This window comes from Candidozyma haemuli, assembly GCF_002926055.2.
Source record: "Candidozyma haemuli strain B11899 chromosome Unknown D_2014730914, whole genome shotgun sequence".
In the NCBI taxonomy this organism is placed as follows: Eukaryota; Fungi; Ascomycota; class Pichiomycetes; order Serinales; family Metschnikowiaceae; genus Candidozyma; species Candidozyma haemuli.
In genome coordinates, this window is record NW_020289911.1 from 340,093 (window position 1) to 365,757 (window position 25,665).

General features: G+C 45.2%; 12 protein-coding genes across 12 annotated transcripts; 6 read left to right on the forward strand and 6 right to left on the reverse strand. All coding sequences in view use genetic code 12, as the record gives it.

Moving 5' to 3' along the window:
• Positions 1-638: 638 nt before the first annotated feature.
• On the forward strand, positions 639-2,678 carry CXQ85_002600 (uncharacterized protein; the record flags this gene model as incomplete). Its single annotated transcript, XM_025486266.1, has 1 exon — positions 639-2,678. The coding sequence occupies one exon, from the start codon at positions 639-641 to the stop codon at positions 2,676-2,678; it is 2,040 nt and encodes a 679-aa protein (XP_025343816.1).
• A 118-nt stretch (positions 2,679-2,796) lies between these two features.
• Positions 2,797-4,844, reverse strand: CXQ85_002601 (mitochondrial import inner membrane translocase subunit TIM9; the record flags this gene model as incomplete). The annotated part of the gene is made up of 2 exons (XM_025486267.1): positions 2,797-4,251; positions 4,608-4,844. The coding sequence occupies 2 exons, from the start codon at positions 4,842-4,844 to the stop codon at positions 2,797-2,799; spliced, it is 1,692 nt and encodes a 563-aa protein (XP_025343817.1).
• Positions 4,845-5,016: 172 nt separating this feature from the next.
• On the reverse strand, positions 5,017-6,504 carry CXQ85_002602 (asparagine--tRNA ligase; the record flags this gene model as incomplete). The annotated part of the gene is made up of 1 exon (XM_025486268.1): positions 5,017-6,504. One exon carries the CDS (start codon positions 6,502-6,504, stop codon positions 5,017-5,019), a length of 1,488 nt encoding a protein of 495 aa, XP_025343818.1.
• A 522-nt stretch (positions 6,505-7,026) lies between these two features.
• Positions 7,027-7,971, forward strand: CXQ85_002603 (histidinol-phosphatase; the record flags this gene model as incomplete). The annotated part of the gene is made up of 1 exon (XM_025486269.1): positions 7,027-7,971. The coding sequence occupies one exon, from the start codon at positions 7,027-7,029 to the stop codon at positions 7,969-7,971; it is 945 nt and encodes a 314-aa protein (XP_025343819.1).
• Positions 7,972-8,041: 70 nt separating this feature from the next.
• On the reverse strand, positions 8,042-10,099 carry CXQ85_002604 (proline--tRNA ligase; the record flags this gene model as incomplete). The annotated part of the gene is made up of 1 exon (XM_025486270.1): positions 8,042-10,099. The coding sequence occupies one exon, from the start codon at positions 10,097-10,099 to the stop codon at positions 8,042-8,044; it is 2,058 nt and encodes a 685-aa protein (XP_025343820.1).
• A 1,666-nt stretch (positions 10,100-11,765) lies between these two features.
• DED81 (asparagine--tRNA ligase) lies at positions 11,766-13,421 on the forward strand (the record flags this gene model as incomplete). The annotated part of the gene is made up of 1 exon (XM_025486271.1): positions 11,766-13,421. One exon carries the CDS (start codon positions 11,766-11,768, stop codon positions 13,419-13,421), a length of 1,656 nt encoding a protein of 551 aa, XP_025343821.1.
• Positions 13,422-13,649: 228 nt separating this feature from the next.
• ARG4 (argininosuccinate lyase) lies at positions 13,650-15,044 on the forward strand (the record flags this gene model as incomplete). Its single annotated transcript, XM_025486272.1, has 1 exon — positions 13,650-15,044. The coding sequence occupies one exon, from the start codon at positions 13,650-13,652 to the stop codon at positions 15,042-15,044; it is 1,395 nt and encodes a 464-aa protein (XP_025343822.1).
• A 118-nt stretch (positions 15,045-15,162) lies between these two features.
• CXQ85_002607 (uncharacterized protein) lies at positions 15,163-15,546 on the reverse strand (the record flags this gene model as incomplete). Its single annotated transcript, XM_025486273.1, has 1 exon — positions 15,163-15,546. One exon carries the CDS (start codon positions 15,544-15,546, stop codon positions 15,163-15,165), a length of 384 nt encoding a protein of 127 aa, XP_025343823.1.
• Positions 15,547-16,930: 1,384 nt separating this feature from the next.
• ENP2 (ribosome biosynthesis protein) lies at positions 16,931-20,989 on the forward strand (the record flags this gene model as incomplete). The annotated part of the gene is made up of 2 exons (XM_025486274.1): positions 16,931-18,770; positions 18,984-20,989. 2 exons carry the CDS (start codon positions 16,931-16,933, stop codon positions 20,987-20,989), a joined length of 3,846 nt encoding a protein of 1,281 aa, XP_025343824.1.
• Positions 20,990-21,116: 127 nt separating this feature from the next.
• Positions 21,117-21,770, forward strand: ISY1 (Isy1p; the record flags this gene model as incomplete). Its single annotated transcript, XM_025486275.1, has 1 exon — positions 21,117-21,770. The coding sequence occupies one exon, from the start codon at positions 21,117-21,119 to the stop codon at positions 21,768-21,770; it is 654 nt and encodes a 217-aa protein (XP_025343825.1).
• A 96-nt stretch (positions 21,771-21,866) lies between these two features.
• PNC1 (nicotinamidase) lies at positions 21,867-22,491 on the reverse strand (the record flags this gene model as incomplete). Its single annotated transcript, XM_025486276.1, has 3 exons — positions 21,867-21,924; positions 21,945-22,433; positions 22,478-22,491. The coding sequence occupies 3 exons, from the start codon at positions 22,489-22,491 to the stop codon at positions 21,867-21,869; spliced, it is 561 nt and encodes a 186-aa protein (XP_025343826.1).
• Positions 22,492-23,374: 883 nt separating this feature from the next.
• Positions 23,375-24,487, reverse strand: OCH1 (Och1p; the record flags this gene model as incomplete). Its single annotated transcript, XM_025486277.1, has 1 exon — positions 23,375-24,487. The coding sequence occupies one exon, from the start codon at positions 24,485-24,487 to the stop codon at positions 23,375-23,377; it is 1,113 nt and encodes a 370-aa protein (XP_025343827.1).
• Between the last annotated feature and the right edge of the window lie 1,178 nt (positions 24,488-25,665).

Consider the following 25,665-nt stretch of genomic DNA (forward strand, 5'->3'; position numbering starts at 1 on the left):
TTAGCCTCAATGGGTCGCCTAAACCGATCGACAGCCCGCCCGCTTGTCTGTTTAGCCTTCCCAGGCGGTGTTGCATAATAGGCGCTTTCTGTGATTTTGTATCTCAATGCTTCGTTGTGGCTATGAGCGCGCGAACCGTCAAAAAAGAAATGAGCTCTGCGGCTACACGATGGGTTTTGCCGGGAAGCGTGGAACCGTAAAACTGACAGAAAAAGCAATTTCCCAGGAACCATGGGCGGCCCTGGTTCTGTGTCACTCTCTGATTTCAATTACCCTGACGAAAATTTGGAAGTAATTGGGGAACTTTCACTGGCATGGCTCCTGGCCGACAATGAATGGTGTCAGTCTGTATACAGCATATGTCAAGAGTCCCAAAAGTCTCATCTTATTACTGAGCCAGACAAAAGATGCATCGCCAGACACAGTATCGCACTGCGTTACCCACATGTGCATGCATCTGTCATGCACGTAACCTTCTAAGCTTTTTTTGAATTTTTGCATTTTCTGCTCCGCTCTCATCCCTCTTTTATCTTTTCGATCACATCGGCGTCTTGGTATAAAACCAAGCCAATTGAACCCCAAGACCAAATTTCTTTTCTCTTTTTCTCTTGTCTCTATCCCCTCTTTACAATCTCATCATGGACCCTGCTGTTAACGAGCCTTCTAGGGCTGTTGCCGCCAGCGATGAATCCAAGCACTTGAGTGATGAACACTCTTCGGATGGCCTTGACAGACGTGACACTGTCAAGTCTCAGGTTCAGGCTTCCACCGCTAAGTCTTTCGGTATTAGAAAGGCTGAGCTCATGTGTGCTCAGTACACTCATCCAGCTATGATTGGTTTGGCTTACCTCTGTGTCTTCTTTATTGCTTACACCTACGGTTTGGACGGTACCGTCAGATCCGCATTACAGACAAAAGCTCAGAGTTCTTACGACCAGCACTCCCTTCTTTCCACTGTCAATGTTATCAGAACTGTGGTTGCTGCTGCTTCCCAGCCAACTTACGCCAGAATGTCTGATATTCTCGGTCGTATCGAGTTGATGGTTGTTTCCATCATCTTCTACGCTGTCGGTACTGTGATTTCTTCCCAGGCCTTCGATGTTGAGCGTTTCGCCGGTGGAAGTGTTCTCTACCAAGTTGGTTACTCTGGTATCATGCTTATGTTGGAAGTCTTCTTGGCTGATTTGTCCAACTTGAACTGGAGGTTGTTTGCTTCCTTCATTCCAGCTACTCCTTTCATTATTAACACTTGGGTTAGTGGTGATGTTTTGGACCTGCTCGAGCGGAACTACTCTTGGAACTTTGGTATTGGTATGTGGGCCTTTATCTTCCCATTGTCTTGTATCCCATTCCTTTGCATCTTGATCCACATGAGAATCTTGGCTGGTAGGACTCCTGAGTACATGCAAGTGCAGATGGAGGAGGAGGAACACCGTATCCTGAACAACAGATTGTACCGGGCTTACGTCAACGATATTCCAAGACTTACCACCATGAGCATTTGGAAGAGGTGGCCAGCCAAGGTCTGGCACACTATCAAATGGTGTGCTTGGGAACTCACCGACTTGTTCTGGCTCCTTGATGTCGTTGGTATCCTTTTCATCATTTGTGTCTTCGGTTTCATTTTGGTGCCATTCACCCTTGCTGGTGGTGTGAGCACTAAGTGGCAGGAAGCCTCCACCATTGTTCCATTGGTTATTGGTTTCGTTCTCATCCCATTCTTTGTCATCTGGGAATTGAAGTTCGCCAAGTTCCCTATCGTTCCATTCAAGCTTCTCAAAGACCGTGGTGTTTGGGCATCCCTTGTTATTGCTATGATGGTCAACCTTATTTGGACCTTGCCAAACGATTACATGTACACTGTCTTGAGGATTGGTATGAACACCTCTGAAAAGGCTACTATCAGAATTCAATCCTTGTACTCCTTCGTTTCCGTCATTGTTGGTCCAATGCTTGGTTTGGTCCTTGTTCTTGTCAGAAGAACTAAGCCATTCATTATCTTTGGTTGTGCTACTTGGTTCGTTGCTACTGGTCTTCTTTTCCACTTCAGAGGTGCCAACGATGGTCTCAATGCTGAGCACGTCAAGGACGGTATCATTGGTGCTCTCTGTGTTATGGGTTTCGGTGCCGGTTTCTTCACTTACACTACCCAGCTTTCTATCCAAACTTGTACTAACCACGAGTACATGGCTGTTCTTCTTTCCCTTTACTTGGCCACCTACAACATTGGTTCTGCCATTGGTAACAGTATTTCTGGTGCTATCTGGACTCAGCTCATGTACGACAAAATCGTGGACGAGTTGGACAACTTCGGTATCAACAACTCCACCATGGCTACTATCGCCTACTCTAACCCATTCAAATTGTCTGCTGAATACCCTTGGGGAACCCCACCAAGAAGAGCTGTTGCCATTGCTTACGCCGACGTTCAAAGAAAAATGTGTATCGCTGGTATAGCTTTGTGTGTTCCATTGCTTGTGGCTTCTCTTCTCTTGAGAAACCACAAGTTGCTTTCTGTCCAGTCCTTGGACGAAGCCTCTCCAGCCGAAGTTGGTGACATCGGTGAGAAGGGTGAGAAGGAAGAGAACAAGGACATTATCGTTGTCAACAACTACGATGACGATCCAATTGTCAAATTCTTCTTGGTCAAGGTTCCAGCTTTCTTTAAGAGGTCCTAATAAGCGAGTTTTCTCGCACAACTACCTTGTCATATAAACTTTGTTACCTCACGTAATGCCATTACGATCTATGTCATCAATTAATACAGATAAACGACGAAATCTATGCTGTAGTATATTAAATACCTGATTCGGCATCTTCGAACATCTTGAATGTTTTCCTAACATCATCTTTCATCTGCTTGGCCATTTCAACAAGATGTGTACTTGACTTGTTATACATCACGCAATTAGCAAACATAAGCATGATGTCTCTTTCTAGTTCTTTTACTGTCTCGTATGCTTGGACGTCTTTCTGCCTGATAGCCTTGAGTATGCTCTTGAGGTCCTTGGGCTCATAGATAACTTGTTCGTACTCCTTAGCGTTCACAGGAACTAAAAAGGGCGACAGAAACCTGTGTTCCTCGATAGTCTTAACAAGATTAACTGCGATATTCTGGAAGCGCTTGTGTTTCTGTGAAGCCGCCAGGGGTGACAGCGAACGCTTTCTTGAGTCTTCCTTGATGAGATCATGCTTCTTTGGAGTTGATTCGGGAGATGCTGGTTCTTCAGTGTCGATATCTTCCCGAGCGGTAGTGGGCTCGGGTGTAGCAGTAACAGACTTATCTTCCAGTTCACCCACAGGCGTTAGAGCACTATCGGCTTCCACCAAAGTCTCTTCCTTGGTCTCTGCTTTGTCCTCCACTTCATCATCGGCTTGCTCTTGTATGAAAGAATCCGCTACTTCCTCTGCTGAAGGACCAGTGGCAGACTCCAAATTATCTTCATCCTTCTCTTCATCCACAGGAGCCACTGCTTCTGGTATTAGTTCAGTTGCTTCAGGTTTCTCTTCTTCCTTTTGCTCTTCTTCCACAGTGTCTTGTTGCTCAACGCTCGGCATCTCCACTTCTACCGGTTCACTTGGAGGCACTTCACTAGCAGGTTCCGGAGCCTGTTCTTCCTTGACTTCTTCAGTAGGAACGCTGAGCGTCTCCAAATTCGTCGCACCTTCTTGAAGACTTTCTTCCACCTGTGGAGGGTTGTCAACTTCCATCTTATCCTCCGCAGGAAGTTCGGATGGTTGCACTTGTTCAGGCTTGACTTCTGTGGCTTCAGCACCTTCTTCTGCTGGTTCTTCAGTAAGAGCATTCTCATCAATGCTGTGGTACTTCTCCGTGAGCTCGTTAACTTCCAGTGTCAAGATTTCACTATATCGTATGGCAGTGTTGACTAGTACGTTAGAGAGCACCGTCTGTAGCTTGCGTGGCGTGGCGTCTATTCTAACCGAATCTTCATGGATATTGAGTATCTGTTTAAATTCTGAGTCTTGTATTATTGTTCGTAGGTTATTGCTTCCGATCATTTCCAGTTTGTCTTCTAGGTCGAATGTTTTCTGATAGTCCTTCAAAAGCTTGTTCAAAGTAGCTAGGAACTTTGTCAATTCACAGTCCACGACATCGTTCTTTATCTGTGATGTACTGACGATACTGTTGACGACATGTGCCACCAAAATGTGGTGCATCTGGTTTGTTGACGCCGAGTCCATAAGTACTTGTTTCTGGTGAAGTTTAATGCGCACCTCAAGTCTATAGTACTTGGAGGTGGTAGTAGGCGAACTTCCTGGAACCAATTTAATTGATCTGAAAATTGTTGATCTACTGGGAAAGTGATCTACGATTATATCCTACATTATAGCCTCCTGTTGTAAGAACCTACAATGTAATTCATCCTCATGAACAGGACAGTACTTCTCCTCTCTATCGATAGATTGTATTGTGCTTGCGTGAAATATATACAAATGGCACAAAGGCCTAACGTCATTCCGTCATTCTGTTAAATGGTCATAGTGAAACTAGTTCTTCTGCATGTTTTGCATCAACATAGCGCTGGTTGGTTAGTATATGGATTCGATTGCCCTCAGATCAGGTTTTATAGTTTTGATTGATTAACATACTTTTGCTCCTGGAATCTCAAGCCGACTCTCTCGGAGTGCTTCAAGAACTTCTCAGAACACTTGTAGATACAAGTAGACTCTTTGCTGGTCAAGTTGGCGGAGGTGAAGTCGTTGACACAGTCATCGAAACATCTAGAGACCAAGTTGGAGTAAAGTCTCATGAAATCCTTCATTTGCTTTTGCTCAACAACTTGCTGAAACTCCTGCTGTTCTTTGACGTTCAACTGATCCATGTTGGTGTAATTTGTATTGATATATGGGTAGTTAAGCAAGAGAGAGGTACTCACTGCCAAAAACTTTTCATGCTTTGGTGGTACGCGCACGCCAAGGCACCTACAGTAATTAGCAAACAGTTTTGATAGTATATACAAGAATCTATATTCTGGGAAATGGCATGTGGGGAATTTAACAGGCACATAATTCGGGTGCTCTGGGGAAGGCTGTGACATCTTTAATGTTTTCCATGGTGCTAAGGTATGCAATAAGTCTTTCGAATCCCATACCAAAGCCACCGTGGGGTACGGATCCATTTAATGTGTTGGAGAGGTACCAGTCCATTTCAGCAACATTCATACCTCTTTTTTGCATTTCGGCAAGAAGGTTATCGTGGTTCAGTTCTCTCATAGAGCCTCCTACTAGCTCTCCAATGTCTGGCATTATGAGGTCAAAGCATGCCACTGTAGGTTTCTCTGGATTATAGATCTTTTCGTCTGATCTAGGCATGTAGAATGGTTTTTGTTCAGCTGGGTAATCCGTGATGAAAACTGGCGATTGGAAATGAGTGCCTGCGAGCCATTTTTCATGTTCTGTCAGAATGGAATCGCCCCAACTCAAACGGCCCTTCAGCCTGCCTTTACATTTCACCTGGTTGATAATATCTATAGCCTCGCTATAGGTGATGCTTGGCCATTTTTCATTTGAAAGAACAGAATTCCAGCGCTCGTTGATGCGGGCAGCTTCGTCTTTGCTGAACCTTGCATTTATAAGGTCAGCAAGACCAGTCTTTTCTTCTTTGATTGCCTCCACAACACTACGAATCATGCTTTCGACTAATTCTGTCACTTGGTGAACATTATCGACGTAACACAATTCCGCCTCCAACATCCAAAACTCGCTAAGATGTCTATTCGTGTTTGAATCCTCTGCTCGAAAGCATGGGGTAAGGGTCCACACTCGGTTGAGCGAAGATGAAAGAATTTCAAGATGCAATTGGGTCGACACTGTCAAGTAAGCAGGCTTTCCAAAGAATCCTTGATCGCCATCAGTTTTACGTAACAGCTCTACCTTGAATTGTTCACCAGCACCTTCACAATCTGAGGATGTAATTAAAGGTGGTGTCACTTTGATAAAATCATTTTTGCTGAAAAACTCCACTAACTTTGCTTCGAGTAAAGAACGGAAACGTAAGATTGAAGCCAATGAAGCTGTTCTATGGCGCAAGGTCGGTAGACTTCTCAAGAATTGTAATGAATGTGTTTTCTTTTGAATCGGAAAGGTATCAGGGACATTGCCAATGAGTTTCATCAGATGCTCTGGATCTTGAATATCATATTGTACTTCAAAGTTCTGCTTTCCCTTTGATTCGATCCATTTTCCAGTCACAGACAAGCTTTGGCCTACCTTATAATGGGCCAGTTCAAGAACCTGTTCAGGGGTCGGAAACACTATGTTGAGCGTTTCAGAGCTCAGGCCGTCTGAAATGTCTATGAAACCAACATTCTTAGATGTTCTTAACGATTTGATATGGCCATTCACTGTGATGACTGATTCAGTTGGAGGTGGTTTGTTCAAAACCTCTTTTATTGTTGGAACGAGTGTAGATAGTCTGGATATTTGGTTGAAGCTGTTTCCAAGAGCCTTTACGCCCAAAGACGTGGACCGTAGAAGCCTCATCTGTTCTGTCTACCTAGGAAGCTTGTCTAAGTAGTGAAGCGCTAGTAGTAGAAGATATGGCCATGTGCAGTCGAAATGGAATAGAAGCCTCTTCGGATGGATCAATCTTACGATATTTTCATCAAGAATTATCGTAACCTTTGTAAGTAGCGTTCGACATCACCAAGGTAGTGATGTTCGTTGGGTTTCGAGTTTTTTGCTTTTTGTTTGCACTGTTTGTATTCATTACTGGTTGCAAAACGCAATATCTGGCGTAAATACTCGTTTTCATACATAAACAGTGGGTAGTGAAAAATTATTCAAATAACATAAAAAAATAAAAATCGATGATTTACATGAAATTCAAGAACCTTTCCAAAAACTTCCAGCCCTTTCAAAGCATACTTCCTTACCTTTATTTATGGACCAATGGTAGGCATTATTATTCACTCATCTTCAGTATCTACCAAAACCCATAACCACTGCGAAAGTGGTAATATAAGGTGCAGACTACTACACTTATTCCGACCACCAGAGAATCCAATGCATTCCCACCATTCCCATAGCGGTGACTATGTTGAACATGCGACCGGTACGCTAGAGCAGATGATCCAAACAGCTAAAGATAGGAAGTTTGAGCAGTTCTGTCTTACTGAACATATGCCTAGGTTGGAACATAAGTTTCTATATCCCGAGGAACTAGATAAGGGCATGACAACAAATAGCTTGGACGATAGGTTTGAGAAATATCTCCAGCACGCTCATGAAATTCAGAAAAGAGAGAATGCCAATGGCAAGTTGAAGATTCTTATTGGCTTGGAGGTGGAAGGTATTGATGTGCCCCACATTGAGGCTGTTGAGAAGTACAGACCGCTTATAAACATGTGTGTGGGATCAGTTCATTTTGTCAAGGGGATTCCTATTGATTTTGATGAAGCTAACTGGAGGAAAGCTCGTGAAGCGTGTGATGGTTCTACAAGACAATTGTACAAAGAGTACTATGAACTACAGTATAAGGTTTTGACCATGGTTGAACCAGATATTGCGGGACATTTCGATTTAATCAGATTGTTTAGGGTTAACGATGTTGACCCAACTACTGGCAAACTACTTTCAGAGGTAAACATAGAGACAGATTGGCCTGATGTCTGGCAGTTGATTAAAAGAAACATAGAATTCGTGATCTCATATGGTGGGCTATTTGAGTTTAATTCGGCTGCCTTAAGGAAAGGTTGGGATCTGCCGTATCCTAAGAAGGATATTGCCTTGTTGATCAAGCAGCTAGGTGGAAAGTTCTGTCTTTCTGATGACTCACATGCATATGCACAGGTTGGATTGAACTATCATAAGGTCTGGGAGTACGTCAAGTCTACGCTTCAGCTAGACAGTGTATACTATTTGGATATCGATGCACACGGCAAAACCGTGGTAGCGGAAGGGAACGTGGCTAGTTTGTCAGAGTCCCCCTTTTGGGACCAGTACCGATAATACAATTAAATTAATAGAAACAAAATCTATGACACATAACTCCACCCCATAATCCATGACCTAATTACAATTAGTAAGACCTACCAAACATGCAGTAAGTGACAGCCTTACGTGTGCATCTGACACACTTTTGTCCTGGCTTCAAAGGAGGCTGGTGACCAGGGATACACAAGGACTTGGCACCCATTGATGGTGCTCTCTCGTCTTGCTCCTCGTCCTCCCCGGTCGATGCAGAAGAATCCTTGATGTCGTCCTCACACTCAGGGACACCACACCAAGGAGACAAAATGACGTTCTTGTTGTTCAAGGTAGGAACGAAGTCTTTCCAGTCCTCAACAACCACACGATGGTCGTCAAAGTCCTTGCGAGCCTTCTCCAACAAGTCTTTTTGGATGATCTCCAAGATTTCTGGAACTCTAGTTTCCAATTCGTCCAACTTAACGGTGAACTTGGCACCAGTATCACGTCTGACAGCAAGAACCTGACCTGCTGCTTGGTCCTTTGGACCAAACTCAATACGCAATGGCACACCCTTCAACTCCCAGTCGGCAAACTTCCAACCTGGTGAGTAATTGTCTCTGTAGTCACCAGTAACACGAACGTCGGCGTCGAACAATTTCTGCTCAATGTCCTTGGCGCCCTTGTTGATGGTCTCACGCTGCTCCTTGGTGGACTTGGTGGTCAAACCAACAGGAACAACAACGACCTGGGTCTGGGCCACTCTTGGTGGCAAGACCAAACCTCTATTGTCAGAGTGAGTCATAATCATGACACCAATGACTCTAGTGGACAAACCCCAAGAGTTCTGGAATGCATTAACACGGGGCTTGTCTGGGCCCTCTGGGTTTTCCACGGAAATGTTGAACATCTTGGAGAAGTTGGTACCCAAGTGGTGAGAAGTGGCACCCTGGATACCTCTACCAGTGGCAGCAATGAAACCTTCAACGGTAGTGGTGTAGTTGGCACCAGCAAACTTTTCGTTCTCAGTCTTCTTACCCTTGATGACTGGAACAGCCAACAATTCCTCGTAGATACGCTTGTAAAGCTCCAAGATCTGGTCAACTTCCTCAGTAGCACCCTCCTGGGTCAAATGAGCGGTGTGACCTTCCTGCCACAAGAACTCTCTGGTTCTCAAGAATGGCTGAGGGTGCTTGAACTCCCAACGGACAACAGAGTTCCACTGGTTCAATCTCAAAGGCAAGTCACGGTGGGAACGGATCCACTTAGCGTAGTATGGGTACATGACAGTCTCTGAGGTAGGTCTGATGGCAATGTGCTCCTCCAATTCAGAGGAACCAGCACGAGTGACCCAAGCGACTTCAGGAGCGAAGCCCTCAATATGGTCCTTCTCTCTCTCAAGAACCTTGGAAGAGACGAACATAGGGAAGTAGGCGTTCTTAACACCAAGCTTCTTGATGTTACCGTTGAACCAGTTCTGAATCTCCTCCCAAACGAAGTAGGAGTTTGGACGCAAAATGTAACAACCCGAGACGTCGTAGTAGTCCAACATCTCACCTTTAGTAACAATCTGAGAGTACCAAGAAGAAAAGTCCTTAGACTTGTCCACGGTGATACCAATCAACTTGGCATCCTCCAACTTGGCAGCCTCCTTTTCTCTCTTCAAAACCTCCTTTCTAGACGTGGCAGTGGCCACAGGAGCAGCAGCTGGCAGAGCAGTAGCTTCAGAGAGGAAGTCCACGGTAATAATCTCGATACCGGTAGACTCCAAGTAGGCATTGATGTCCTTGGACGAGACAGAGACTCTGGCGGACTCAGTGCTCAACTCAAGCTTAACCTGGTCGGACGCGTGAGCGATACCAGCATCCAAAACCAACTTCACCTTACCAGCCAAATCCTTAGACAAGTTAGCCACGGAAACCTCCTTGGCGGTGGTGTTGAAGAACTCAGCGATCAAGTCGTTATTGGCCATACGAGGTTCCTTGACGCCAGCGGCTTTAGCGATAGTAGCATTAGGAGTTGGAGTAGCCTGCAAAGCAAACACAACCACAGGAACAGGAGTAGCCAGCTTAGCAGTCTTTGGCTTGAGCACAAGGGTTTTCGTTGGGATGGCCGACTCAGCAGCCACGGCGGCGATGGAGAGCGCAGCCAAAGATTGTTCGAGAGCCATGAAGTTGTGCGATGGCTGTTGGGCGATTTCTGAGTTGGAGAGAATTTTGGAGGATAATTTGATGAAAAAGGTTGGGGAAAGATGTAATATAAAAAAAAAAAAAAAGTAAACTCGCTTTTATGGGGAAGAAAAAAACGAAGATAACCAAGGGTGAATCAGACGTTGGAGATGAGGAAAAAAAAAAAAAAAGCGGTGCGGAAAGAAAAAAAAAATGTATAATAAAATAACACTCGCGCTTGAGGAAACCGCTGGCGATAGTGTCCTGATAAACACCGAATGACGTCTCGGGGTTTCGTCAGGCGTCCACAAAAAGCAAGCCCAAGGTACCACAAGTGGCAGGAAAGCCAGGGGAATGGCATTATAGGTGAATGGAATGCCGTAGTTTAAATTTGCGCTTTTTTGTTTTCCAGAATAATGCCACTTACGAGGTGACTTGTTGTGGGCTTTTTTGTTTGCACGGGCCCATTTTCCTAATTTGCAACCGGTCGCGCATGGGGCAGGCGGTAGCGAGATACTGGGTCAAGGAGAAAGAGGGAAGCAGTGGTTTTTGGCAAGTGGGAATTTGCATGGTAGGAGAATGGAAGGTGTAGTTTTACGTGACATGCTTGGATTGGCGATTTGGGTGATTTGGGTGGGAAAGTCGGAAGGGTCATTTCGCAGTCACTTGAGTCACAAGGCCGGAATTGCGAGGTGTGGGGGATACCTGGATGCCTGGATGTCTGAGGGAGTGATGGAAGTGGACGTACAGCTGTGGTGGGGAGGCGTTTACGATGGAAATGGAGAAGTAGAGAAGAGGAAGGAAGGAAGATGGCTTGGGTTCGGACTTGCTCGGGTTTCGGTGGGTAACGGTTGGATTGGATGTGGATTGGTTGGTGAGTGGTTGAATGGTGGTACTGTAAGTGCGTAGTGTGAACATCTGATGGTAGGTGGATGTGGGTGGACCGTAGGAGAATAGGGGAAGGCGAGGGGGAATACAAGGAAGTGAGAGGACCTATCAGGTGCATTTCGTGGACTTTAAGGTCCAATGTGTGGCAAAGCAGAGGGTGCTAGTTGGTGAAGCTGGAGTGGAAGCTGCTGGCTACTAGTGTGACAATAGGGCATTCACAACAACAACTTTTCTCGTAAAAAGGCTATCACATGTACTTTCGAATTCTATTGTGTTTCTTCTTTTTCGTGTTTTCCACCATCTTCACATGTTAAACTCCTTATCTCTAACCGCCGTTGTTATAGTCTGGTTTTGTGTATCTCTGACCGTTTCCTTTCGCAGCTAATTCAGGGGCATCCCAATAAGCCAGTGGAGGCACTATAAACAGGGTAAATGAACCTAAGAAATGTAAATTGGACATGTATTTACCCGGATTTTCAAGGCTCTTTGGATATCAACACTTTTCTCAGCTGAACTCGGTCTCAGGCTAGAGTATACTTCGTATATCTTCCTATATTCCGCCCAATTCTTTGAATTTATGTCATTAACAACAAAAGACTTCCCTTCGATATCGTCTTTTCACTACATAAACAATGACTCATGTTTCTATCCCCATTATTCACTACATGACTTGTTTCTTCGGTCCACCTACCGAGTCCACCGATCTGTTGGTGCACGACCGCGCTTCAAAAAAATTCAATGTACAGACATTTTCACTAGAGGTTAACGGTGAAACGTACAATGTCCAAAGTCTACGTTAACGAAAAGAGCGGTGCTGATTCTGAAGCTGCCGGCTCTCAGGAACAACCATTCCAGACTCCAGCTTTTGCTGCTTACAAGTCCCCAGAGGCTACAATCTTCGTTTACAAGAAGAAGGATGACTCAGAAGAGTTCGAATACGCTGAGATCTCTGCATCTGCCTTGAAGAAGGCCAAGAAGGGTGCTGAAGGTCTTAAGAAGAAGGCCGAAAAGCAGGCCAAGCAAGCTGAAGACCAGAAACTTAAAGATGAGGAGAATGCTAAGAAATTGGCTGAATTGGACTTGATCAAGATCGAGGAAGACAAGTCCTTGCCTGAGGCTAAGAAGATCAAATTGAGAGCCATTCAAGATAACATCGACCAGCGTGTTGTTGTGTCTGGTTGGGTTCACCGTTTCAGATCCCAGAAGGGCGTTGCATTCATTACATTGAGAGACGGTACCGGCTACTTGCAGACTGTCTTGACTGGTGACTTGGCTAAGGCTAGAATTACCCAAGAATTGACCTTGGAGTCTACTGTCACCATCAAGGGTGTCGTTGAGAAGTTGCCAGAGGGCAAGACTGCTCCAGGTGGTGTTGAATTGAAGGCTGACTACTACGAGGTTGTCGGTTTGGCTCCTTCTGGTGAAGACGCTTTCACCAACAAGGTCCAGGAGAAGGCTGACCCATCATTGTTGTTGGACCAAAGACACTTGACCATGAGAGGTGAGACCTTGTCTAACGTTTTGAAGGTTAGAGCTGGTCTTCTTGATGCCATCAGAAAGTTCTACGCTGATGAAGGTCTTGTGGAGGTGACCCCACCATGCATGGTCCAAACCCAGGTTGAAGGTGGTTCCACCTTGTTCAAGTTGGACTACTACGGTGAGGAGGCTTACTTGACCCAATCTTCTCAATTGTACTTGGAGACTTGTTTGCCAGCTCTTGGTGACGTTTTCTGTGTGCAAGAATCCTTCCGTGCCGAGAAGTCCCACACCAGAAGACACTTGTCTGAGTACACACATATTGAGGCCGAGTTGGGCTTCATCACTTTTGAAGACATGTTGAACCACTTGGAGAGACTCTTTGTTGCTGTTGTCAAGACGGTTTTGGAGGACCCAGTCACTGGTCCTTTGATCAAGAAGTTGAACCCTAACTTCAAGCCACCAACACAACCATTCAAGAGAATGGAGTACATTGAAGCCTTGGACTGGTTGAACGAGCACGGCATTCCAAACGAGGAGGGCGAGAAGTTCAAGTTTGGTGATGATATCGCCGAGGCTGCTGAACGTAAGATGACCGACACTTTGAATGTTCCAATCTTGTTGACCCGTTTCCCAGTCGAGATCAAGTCCTTCTACATGGAGAAGTGTGATGATGACGAGAGAGTCACCGAGTCTGTTGACGTGTTGATGCCTAACGTTGGTGAGATCACCGGTGGTTCTATGAGAATTGACGACTACGACGAGTTGATGGCTGCTCTCAAGAGAGAGAACCTCGATCCAGAGCCATACTACTGGTTCACAGACCTTAGAAAATACGGTACCTGTCCCCACGGTGGTTACGGTTTGGGTACCGAGAGAATCTTGGCTTGGTTGTGTGACAGATACACTGTCAGAGACTGCTCCTTGTACCCTAGATTCACCGGTAGATGCAAGCCATAAACATGCCCAATGGGAATATAATATAAATAACAGGACTACGCGAGATACCATAATGAAGCGACATGTCAGGGCTGTACATTGTGTTTGAGCCCTACATAATGTAGAATTTTGCAACCATTTCACCTATAAATTTTTTTCACACTATGCGCGCAAGTATGACACATTACTTCCAGTACTTAATTAGTCGCACAGATTATCTCCAATCTTCAACTATCCAGATAACCAGACATGTCTGATAAACCAGCTGAAGCCAAATTGTGGGGTGGTCGTTTCACCGGCGCCACGGACCCATTGATGGATCTCTACAATGCCTCTCTTCCTTACGATAAGAGAATGTACGATGCTGATTTGACCGGTACTAAGGTGTATACTGAGGGATTGAATAAGTTGGGCTTGATTAACGAGTCTGAGTTGAAGGAGATCCACAGAGGCTTGGAGGTGATTAGAGAGGAATGGAAGAATGACAAGTTTGAAGAAAAGGCTGGTGATGAGGATATTCACACGGCCAATGAAAGAAGACTTGGTGAGATTATCGGTAAGCACATTGCCGGTAAGGTTCACACTGGTAGATCCAGAAACGACCAGGTTGCTACTGACATGAGAATTTATGTCAGGGAGAACTTGACCAAGCTTCTTGAGTTCTTGGGAACTTTCATTTCTGCCATTTTGAAGAGAGCAGAGACTGAGATTGGCGTCTTGATGCCTGGTTACACGCATTTGCAGCGTGCCCAGCCTATCAGATGGGCCCACTGGTTGTCGATGTACGCCACTTACTTCACTGAAGACTATAACAGATTGAAGCAGATTATTGAAAGAGCCAACAAGTCTCCTTTGGGTGCTGGTGCGTTGGCTGGTCACCCATACGGCATTGACAGAGAGTACTTGGCGCAAGGCTTGGGTTTCCAGGGCGTTATTGGTAACTCTTTGGCAGCTGTTTCAGACCGTGATTTCGTCGTTGAGACTCTTTTCTGGTCTTCTTTGTTCATGAACCATATCTCTCGTTTTTCTGAGGATTTAATTATTTATTCCTCAGCTGAGTTTGGCTTTGTTCAGTTGGCCGATGCCTACTCCACAGGATCTTCTTTAATGCCACAGAAGAAGAATCCAGACTCGCTTGAACTTTTGAGAGGAAAATGCGGACGTACATTCGGTGCTTTGTCTGGATTTATGATGTCCTTGAAGTCTATTCCTTCTACGTATAACAAGGATATGCAAGAAGACAAAGAACCACTCTTTGATGCCCTTACAACCACTGAACACTCTATTCTCATTGCCACTGGCGTGATCTCCACTTTGAAGATCAACAAGGAGAAGATGGAAGGCGCTTTGACCATGGACATGTTGGCGACGGATTTGGCCGATTACTTGGTCAGAAAAGGTGTGCCTTTTAGAGAAACCCATCACATTTCTGGCGAATGTGTTAGAACAGCCGAGGACCTTAAATTGTCCGGTATTGACAAGTTAAGTCTCGACCAATTACAGAAGATAGACTCTAGGTTTGGGGAGGATGTTTTGAGTACATTTGACTTTGAAGCTAGTGTGGAGAGAAGAACCGCTATTGGCGGCACCGCCAAAAGCGCCGTTTTGAAACAGTTAGCCAACTTGGGCTCCCAGCTTAATTAGGACTCTTACTGGTAAATAAATAAAAGAATCTTGTAAATTAAACAACAATTATGTAAACTATGAACTGAAAGGTATATCAAGTGTAACAGGTCAACTGTATATCGAGGTGTATAAGTGTCTATACGCTGCGTCTTCTTTCCATCTTCAGCTCGTAGTCCTTGATGGTAGACTCAGACGTGGTTGGTAAGTGTATATGAGACAGTACTGGGGTGGAGCTGTGGTTGAAGCCAGTGTCTGCGCGTTCAGAGTCGAGCATCTCCCGAAGCCCAACCTGTCTTCCAGGCCACTCTTCCTTGTCCGAGGAGATGCTTTCAGAAGACAACATGCTCTTGTAACGCTGAAACTCTTTGGTGATATCGTCGAGGTCGATAGGAGAACTTCTAGTGCTGAAGTGGCTATCAGACATGGCTGGTGAAGATACCGAGCTTTCGATTTTTGGCGTGAATGAAGAAGAGCGTCTTGCTGATTCGAAAGATGCTGCAAGAGAGTAACTGTAGTTCATTTAAGGAAGACTGCTTTTAGGACCTAATCCCTGAGGCGGCTGGAGACAGAAACCTTTGGCTTTATATATTCTGAACCCTGGGGGCACTGGAGATGCATAGGCTGGCGGCAAAAGCCATAAATGAGATGTCCAGAACTATAATGCCGGGTAAACTTTGGCCAGAAGAAAACAAAGGGCCCTTAACTGTCTTGCAGCCAGAATGCTTTGGAGAGCAAAAAAGAGTAAGCCAGTGAGGCGGGTCTTTTGTGCATTGGGTGGGGTCCGGAGTGTATGAGCAGCGCAAATAAAGTTTATGGTTCCTGTATTTTTTTGCCCATTTTGCAGCCCACTGCAGCGCTTGACAGTGATAGCAAAGCTGCAACCAGGCTGAGATCAATCTGAATGGGTGACTAGGGTATGCCACCGAGTGGGGTCACAACGTGGAAGATTTAACATGAAAGTTAGAAACATAGCCATGCTAAGCATCCAACGGTTTTCCGTGCTTTGTCGTGCCACCCTTGCTATCCTGACATGATCTTGTAACCGTACGTCCTCACACACTCCGCAAATGTAGCCCGATGCATGAACTACCCCATATCTGAGGCGAGGTTTGTTCGAGGATGGCACATCCACAAGAACAAGTAAAAAAAAAAAAAAAAAAAGAGGGAACAACTGGCAAGCAGAAAAAGGAAAGTGTCGGCCTCGAAGCACTCGTAAGTTTAAACTTTTGGAAGCGTTTCCAGGCCATGCTGGCTTTCTTTTTTTCTTTTTATTTGCTTTTCTTTTTTGATATCTGGCTCTGGCGAAACCTCAGCTGGACTGCGTAAACTAAAAAATGCCTCTCCACCAATCTTGCTTTTCCCACCAGCCGCACGTCCCTGACCGACCTCGAACACTCGATCCCTTGCATACATGGGTCCAGAAGACATCATTCAATACATAATGATCTAAAGTAGACACTTGTGCTTCGTAATATATCCTAGTCTTAATGGTCTTCATCGCTAACCACAATCCTCAGATCTCGGTCAAGTCTGTATTGTTTGTAGGTTGATTGTTTGCTGATCTCCTCCTATCACTGATAAGCTTTGCTTAGGACCTAAACATTCTTCACCACTTGGCTTCCACCACCCAACGTTGTTTATAAACACCAAGAGTGTACCAGAAATGTAATTAAAGAGGGAACAAAAGTGAATGAAAATATTACCATGACATTTCTTTTCTATGCGGATCAAGCGTCTTATATATGGCAGTTTCAGATTTCGCTAATTTATTATAGAGTTACCCCGGCAACGGGCGGTAGGGAGTGAAAACACCTCCTTCCTAGGTCTCTATAACAAGCGTGAAATTTGCCCTGTGTTTACAAATTATCCATCTTTTCATACCTTTTTCCCCCTCTATATTAACCATGCCAACTGAAAACTTAATGCTTGATCCATTTGAGGAAAACTCCCATTGTGAGAATTTAACTTCCCAGGCTAATTCTATTGCCAATATCGTGGCCACTGCTGGTGTAGACAGGGTCCCTTTTGGGCTTCCTGATACTCAGCTCGTGGCTATTGACTCGCTTTTGGAGTCAATGGCTTGTTTGATTCCTCGGAAAGCTCCAGCCTCATTTGTCTCAGCCTTTGTTCGCTTGCTTGTTTCCCATTTGACTGAGAATAAGCTTTTTAACAACTTGGTCAAGCGCTTTGCTGGCGGTTTACCCTCAGAATGGAGTCCACTTACCTCTTACGAGAGAAAGGGCTCTGCTGGTGCCATGTTCGCAATCTGGCGAAACAGCGCTGGTAACGCATCCCTCACCTTAGAAGATAACTTTGCATTGGTTGCTTGCATTGTCGAGACCTTACCTGAGGTCTTGCTGGCAATCAATATCGAGCCAAGAAAGGCGTTGGCGGAAGTGAGCGAATTGGGCAATAGGTTACAGTCCGCGTCAATCACGTCTAAATATTCCCCCATGGCAAAGCCTAACGATCCAGAGGGAGCAGTCGATTTTAACCTCTTGGCAAAGCTCGTGGTTCACGAGGATGTTGGCGAGCTCACAACATTGTGTATCTTGCAATCTGGGAAGGCAGTGCTACAAATAATTGCTGCTGCCGAGAAGTCTAAGAGTCTTCTGACCGTCTCCCCAGCATCGCGTATTTTGGATACCATCACTAATAGGCCATCTTTAATTTACATGGCTGAAAGAGGCCATGCTCCTGGCGCTAATATTTTAATCGAAACCCGTCTCTTGGACGAAAAGATAGCATACGAGTCTGCCGTGACTGAGCCAAGTATCTTTATCAGCGAGCTCTTGTGTCACGGGCTCGATTTTGATCTCACCGAATTTCCAGTACTTCCAAAGTGCTTAGAGTTGGCTTCTGAAAGATTAGAAGCGACAGCTTACTATAAAAGCTCTGAGTTATACCAGCAACAAAATACCAAAGCAAAGAATCTTTCGTTGCTCGCTACGGTTGGTGATGCTACCTATTTGGTAAGTCGGAATATAATGATAAGTTTAGGGGAGAGTTTCGACTTTGTCACCCCTTTCAAAACCATTTTCAAATTTACACTGCTTCCACCGCTTGCTAAGGAAAATTATTATTTGTCGGTTAATAATACCACTGCTACTTCTCTGGAAGTAGATCAGGTCAAATCCGCCAATATGTTACCCCCATTGATCGCTTCTCTTGGTTGCTTCTTGCGGGTACTCGGTAATACTCTCCCTGGTGAGATCTTCACAAAAGAAGAACAGCCAGATGCTGCTCTTCCATTACAAAACAAAATTGCTATCCACAGGGTAGAGAAGATCATTGCAGCATCATTGGCGGCCATGAGTGCTTTGAAAGCGTTGGGTGATTGGCCTCAATGTCTGTTCGTGGAGAAAGATTGCGTTGATGTGCTAAAGAAATTACACACAGCTTGCAGAGATCAATCAACTGACGAAGTCGACACCGAAAGCGATATATTCTGGATTACCGCATTCAACATGGCGAATGATATTTGCTACAGCGATATTGCTATGGCACCCGTGGTCTTGAAGACTATGGATTTACTTCTTGAGAACTTGGAGCTTCAAAGAAGCGAGGAATTGGTGATGTCTGCACTTGTCCAGTTCTATTCTACGTTTGATGATGGATACCAGAAATATCCTAATGTTGGAAATCTTACAGTATGGGATAAGGGCGGTTGTCAGCAGGTCTCAGTCCCTCGTTCTGAATATGATTTTCTTAACAAAGAAAATTCTGTGAAGTCTCCAGCTTCCGGTACGAAGAAGGCATCAGATGCGACAAAAAAAAGTGAATCCCTTGATGAAGGTCGGATTCGCCAGACTGGAAATGGCTGCAAAAAATGAGCGCGGTATGGTTACATATTTGGCGATGTATGCACGTGACTCCACTCGTAGTACATATTTTTTCAGGCGATGATCATCTCATACAAAACGTAGAAGAGTACCATGGTTCTTAAGTCCACATCAGCCGGTAATGTTTCGGTTTACCAGGTTGCAGGCTCGAACGTGTCCCGTTCGTTGCCCGACTGGATTGCAAGAAAGAGAAAGAGAGATCTCAAGAGAGATGCCGACTACATGAACCGTGTTGAGCTTATCCAGGATTTCGAGTTTAGTGAAGCATCCAACAGAATTAATGTTACGCCTGATGGCCAATATGTCATGGCTACTGGAACATACAAGCCTCAAATTCACTTGTATGACTTCCTGAATTTGTCTTTGAAGTTTGATAGACACACAGATTCTGAAAATGTGGATTTCACAATTCTTTCAAATGACTGGACAAAGTCTGTACATCTTCAAAATGACAGATCTATTGAGTTCCATACCAAAGGTGGCATTCATTACAAGACCAGAATACCGAAGTTTGGTCGTAGTTTAGCCTTCAACAAATCTAACTGTGATTTGCTTGTGGGTGCTTCAGACAATGAAATCTACAGACTCAACCTAGAGCAAGGTCGTTTCCTCAATCCATACGTCTTGGACACCGAACAAGGTGTGAACGCCGTTGACATTAATCCAGTGCATGGACTCGTTGCAGCCGCTCTAGAAGAAGGAACAGTTGAATTCTGGGACCCAAGAAGTAGGCAACGTGCTGCAAAGCTTTTTGTCAACGAACACCTTGGTGAGTCTCTACAAGTCACCGCCGCTGCTTCTCGTAATGATGGTTTGAACTTTGCATGCGGTACTTCTTCTGGTAAGGCATTAATCTATGATCTCAGAACATCCACTCCTGCTGTTGTCAAAGACCAAGGTTACGGATTTGATGTGAGTAAGATCATCTGGATTGATGAGAACTCCAACGATTCTGACAAGATTCTCACTTCTGACAAGAGAATCGCTAAGATCTGGAGCAGATTTGATGGCAAACCATACACCTCTATGGAGCCAAGTGTTGATATTAATGACGTTGCATATGTCAAGGAGAGTGGTATGTTCTTCATGGCTAACGAAGGTATGCCAATGCATGCATTCTACATTCCACATCTTGGACCAGCTCCAAAATGGTGTTCCTTCTTGGACAATATTACCGAGGAGCTCGAGGAGAAGCCAACAGATGCTGTTTACTCCAACTACAGATTTATCACGAGAGACGATGTTGCAAAGTTGAACTTGATCCACTTGATTGGTACCGGTGTCTTGAGATCCTACATGCATGGTTACTTTATCAATACCGAGTTGTACGAGAAGGTGAACTTGATTGCCAACCCCAACTCATACAGAGACCAAAGAGAAAGAGATATCAGAAAGAAGATCGAGAAGGAGAGAGAGTCTCGTATCAGATCTACTGGTGCCGTTACAAAGAGCAAGATCAAGGTCAACAGAGGCTTGCACGAGAAGTTGGAGGGCAAGGATGTTGCCACCGACGACCGTTTCGCCGAGTTGTTCGAGAACCCAGAGTTTGCTGTCAACGAGGAGTCTTACGAGTACAAGCAGCTCAACCCTGTGCGGTCTACTAAGGATGTTACTACTACAGAACGTTCTCGTGGCTTAACGGCAGCTGAAGAATCTGATGAAGAGAGAATGAACGGTGATAAGAAGGAAGAGTCTTCCGATGAAAGCGATGAAAGTGAAGAAGAGGAGGACCCAGAAGCTGTTCAACGCCGAAGCGAAAAGGTCGCCAAGGAACTCAACAAGCTCAGAGAGCGCAGAGAACGTCAAAAGGAAACCGACAGATTCATGAACGACATGAAGGCCGTCACCCAAGACGAGACTGAAGCAAGAAACTCCGAGTCGTTCGACAAGCAAGTCAACAGGCTTGACAAGGTGGCCAAGAACAAGAAGAGCGATGATTCTAGGCTTCGTCGTCACGGTAAGGGAGAAATGGAGTTGACCTTCCAGCCCAAGAAAGAAAAGAAGCCCCATTTCAGAGGTGACAGAGATGACGAAGAGGTTGACGAGTCCAAGAAAGGAAGAACTAAGCAGCGTTTTGCTGGCCGTAGAAGTGCCGGTAAGAACCAGTTTAGGGGCATGTAAATTACTAGCATATAACAAAACGGGAAAAGGGAAATCCATTGGTAGCTTTAGTGTATTCTGGTACTAACTTATCAACACAGTGCACTGCGAAGTATGGAAAACTACATACTCATCGCATCACCCAAACATGTCACGTAATAAAGAGAAGAACCAGTCAACGCTACATAGGTACTATGCCCAGCAAGAGCAGGAAGCTGGAGTTCTTGAATCCAATCCTGCGCTACGCCCAAAGTATGTCCAGAAGGTGGAATCGCTACCGCAAGCTGAGAAATGGAGAAGAACAGTGGTGACAGAAGTTTCAGTGAAACTTACAGATATCAGTGATCCTAGCCGAAGCCTAGACGAAATACGCAGATTGAATGACGAAATCAGTAAACTACAACGAGAAAAGCGTGCTTGGGAGCATCACATCAAGAAGCTTGGTGGTACAGACTACATTCGGTTCGGTAAACAAGAAGGCATATTTGTGAATGGAGTAAGATATTATGGTCGTGCTCGTGAATTGCCAGAAGCACAAAAGAAAGAAAAGACGCCAGAAGAAGCTCGTGAAGAGCACCATGTGCCGTTAAGCTACTATGGGTCCTTTGGACAAGATGAGAAGGATATGATCGTGGCTGACGAGCGGTACATCCAGGGAGAAATCAACCAAGCTCTAGGAGAAGAGTTATATCCTGTTCCGTCAATTGCCAAGGAAGAACCGGATATGCCCACGAATGAAGACGTGAAGCGGATGCTTCTTGAAAGACAGAAGGCGTTACTACGAGCACAACTTGGAGCATAGACAATCTCTGAAAGCCATCATGCAGAGACGGCCTTCAAGAGTTCATTAAGATTAACGATATTTACATTGGATGCCTTGTAGGCTTTCTCTGTCTCCTCATTCAGTCCAGAGAAGACGCTCTTGCAGCAGTCTCTCACCACAAAGGTTTTGAATCCTGAATTCAGAGAGTCACACGCAGAATGTAGAACACAGAAGTCGTAGGCCAAGCCTACGAAAACAACGTCTGTTATACTATTCTCCACCAAGAAGTCGCCTATCTCTGTATGATGAATCTTCCAGCAGTCAGTGAAGCACAGGTAATACTCTCGATCTGAAATATAGCCCTTCTTCACGATCGCTGTAGGAACCACCTTAGCCACAGAATTCTCGAGCTTCTCCAAAATCCGTGGGTTTGTCTCGGCACCTGGAGTCCCCTGAACGCAGTGCTCGGGCCATACCGTCTGAAGGTGTTTCTTCACCTCGCCAGTCTTGCAATTCTTCTCGCCTAGCGGATGCTCAAACTCAATATCTGTAAATGGCTCAACATTGTGTTTCTGGGCAAACAGGCAATGGTCTTTGGGATGCCAATCCTGAGTGATCACCACGGCCAGCCATGGATACTTCTCAAGATTAAGAAGCGACTCGATCTTGGGGATAACCTGGTCACCCTCGGGACACCCAATGCTCCACCGGGGAGAAAGTCTTTTTGAAGGTCAACTATCACCAACGCAGCTTTAAGCATGATAAGTATATGAAAACGTTCCTCTGGTACCTAGTTCCACCTGGGACTTCTTAAGATGATCCCAGATTATAGTCCCTTGTCGCGCGATGCAGGTTTCTGGCGAGGCCTCAAAAAGGGCCTTTCCCCATATATAAAGCAATCGGTCTGGCTTGCCCGGTTTGGTTCGCACTTTCCATGAAGTCACTTGTGGGATGGTCACGACAGCAACAGCATAAGGCTTGGTTTGGTGGTAGTGTTGAGAAATGGGTTGGTTCTTTGGAGTTCCATGTGGACTCTTGGGCATTACCATTGGGCCTAGCGCTGTGTATAAGGCGCAGCAGGCTGTTGCAGGAATCTCGTGAGAATGGTTGCAAAAGGTACGAGTAGTTGCATCACCAGGCGACGTAGGGTTGGTAAGCTTTTTAGTGATTTCCAGGATTCCGATGGGCAATTCCGCTGAGATAGCCATAGTGGTGTGATAAGGCTTTGTTTTTCGGTTCGAGACTCGGCACGGGCCGCCCAGGGGCTATCCACACAAGTCATACCCATGAAATATCGTCTTGTCAATGCTTTGTTTGTTTATTGTGCCAGGGCGCTTTGCTGTCGTGAGTCGCTGGGTACACCGTGACATTCCTGACACTTCACCAAACAAGCATGTTTCTTGATCAGGACCACGAGACGTCATATCCCTGGCTATATGTAGACTGAAAATACCATATGTGTAAGCCCACAATACTCTCCATGGAATAGAAGTAGTGTTTGTGGGGCTTTAAAATGCAAAATGAAACGGCAAGATGCGTTTCGTTGGGAGCCCTACTCCCAAATGCCATTGAATGCAAAAGCATTCGAAAACAGCCAGATACTAAACCATCGAGAACTCCAGCACATCAAATTTCTCCATTCCTTAGTCGTTCTTCCAGGAACCCAGGAACATGTGCTTCGCATACGCCAACTCGTGGTTACTCGACCTAGCACCCATCTGGCCCACGTCGGGCGAGAAACTCGTAATCGGTAGCACCATCACGTCCTCCACGATCCGTGGCTTCGTGAGCCCAGTAAAAAGCTGCCAGTCCACAATCGTCTCGACCTTTCCTTCGTCTCTATTCATCTGAGGCTGAGCCAAGTTGTTCAAGTACTCAAAAACGGAGTCCGTCCAAATCCCTGGCCCGGTCCAGTTCATGATATCGCCACCTTCGTCCTTCCCTAACACCTTCCGAAGCTGGCCCTTCTTCTTTCTATTAAGCGTGATTTCTGTAATGGCTGCAATCAACTCGCGTAACTGCGGGTGCCCTTTTTTCGCCTGAATGGTCCATTGACAGAATTGTATCCGCCGCGCATACCACTCAGCCCAGTCAGGGCGATCTGGGTCTGCCTCGATTCCCACCACCAAACCGGCAGTATTTTCTTGGTCAAAAACAGTAGCGTTGGCAGAAAGCCAAGTATCGATTGGTTTAAGCGCAGTAGTGTCGATATCTGAGTAGACGCCTCCGCGAGCGTACAAAATGAGGTACCTGAAAAAGTCAGCCTTGAGGATACTCTTGGGCATCAGATTCCATGCTTCCTTCACGTCAGGGACCGATCCAAACAAGTCGTTGATCATCAAATCACACTGTTCGTCTGTAATCACGTAGTGATGGTACCCTGGGTTCTTTTCAGCCCATTCGTTCTGGTACTTCTTGTACTTATCAGGGAAAGTGCCGTCCTCCACGCCCACTTTCCATGTCTGCCATATGTTCTTCTGGAATCCCTTGCGAGGCTCGTAAGGAAACTGAAAGCTCAATTGCTGGCGAACGGTGGCCATCTCAGGGAGCCTGTTAATGTTGTTTGTTTGAATATCAACGGCGTGCTGCTTCCAGTTGACATGCTGTTCTTGCTTCCGCTGTTTCTCGAGGCTTTTCGAGTTATGCTCTGTGTAAGTTGTAGGATCGCCTGGGGTTAGCGAGCCGAAGAATGTGACGATGAAGTACATCGCCGCCACTGCTGCCATGGCAGCCCTGAGCTTCTTCGGGGTGGACATACTGGGAAGAAGAAAAGCACGGTCGTGGTTTGGGTTTTTCACGGTGCCTGAGTCTCTCGCAGTGATGTGCAGTCGACACGGTAGGCTGCAAGGTATCTTTCCAGGAGATGCCAGTCAAGGAAGGTGCTGGAAATCAGGGGTACGTTGATTTGGGTTTGAAGGTTTTGGTATTTAGATTTTTGGTGTTTTCTTTGGTCTGGGTTTGGTGGGGGTTTACTTATTCGTGGTTGTTAGCATACGGCTGTTTCTGTCGTGGCTGCGAAATTTGTCATGGAGGCTGTGAATCAGAGGGCTGCTATTATTAACCAGCTTTGATAGAAAGGTTAGAGATCCCAAGTTGATTGGACTTGGTTGGAATCGTCGGCCTTTTGAAATTAAATGAATACACCTTTTTGTGTAACATGACTTTGACGTGCTTGTCGTTTGCAGCTGCCATGGCTCCAAGAAAAGGGGTATACAGCTATCATAGATATTAAGGCTAGGTGGATAGATAAGATGGATATAAAGAAGCGAAATTGAGTCTACTGGAGTTTTCTGTAATGTTGATGACAACGAAATGTTAATAGAATGAACTTGAACTGTCTTTGGTGTTTACAGAGGGCAGTATATCAATGCTGAGGAAGGTCTTGGCAGAGACACAAGATTTGATGAGTTAACTACACGATATAATTGATTGCACAAATATTGCTGCATTTTCATATAAATAATACTCTCTATATAATAACCACAAATGTCTAAATCCGATAAATAAAATTCCATGTAAAGCGAAAAACGAGTGAAGGAAATTTGAGATCGCTGCCATCGACGAACAACCCCATTTTTTTTAGAAGAATTTTCCTCTTTTGAATTTTTGTAGATATAATTTTTTATCCCATCCTCTTTCGCCTTGCCCATGTAAAAGTAGTAGTAATAATACACATTCTTCTGAAGTTAAAATGCCAAACACAACCGAATTAAAACCAAACTGCAAGCGCAACTCCAAAGAACATGATAGTGAACAACAAAAGACAACAAGATAAAAAAATTGGAAACGAACCACGAGTGTCAACGCACTCGCTATTCGTGTATATGAAGAAAGAAAAAAAGTATCTTCAGGACCCCCTAAGATATTGAGCCAAATGAATCATCTTTCCTTCCATCTCTTCTGTGTTAAGATTCAGACACACCATAAAATGCCT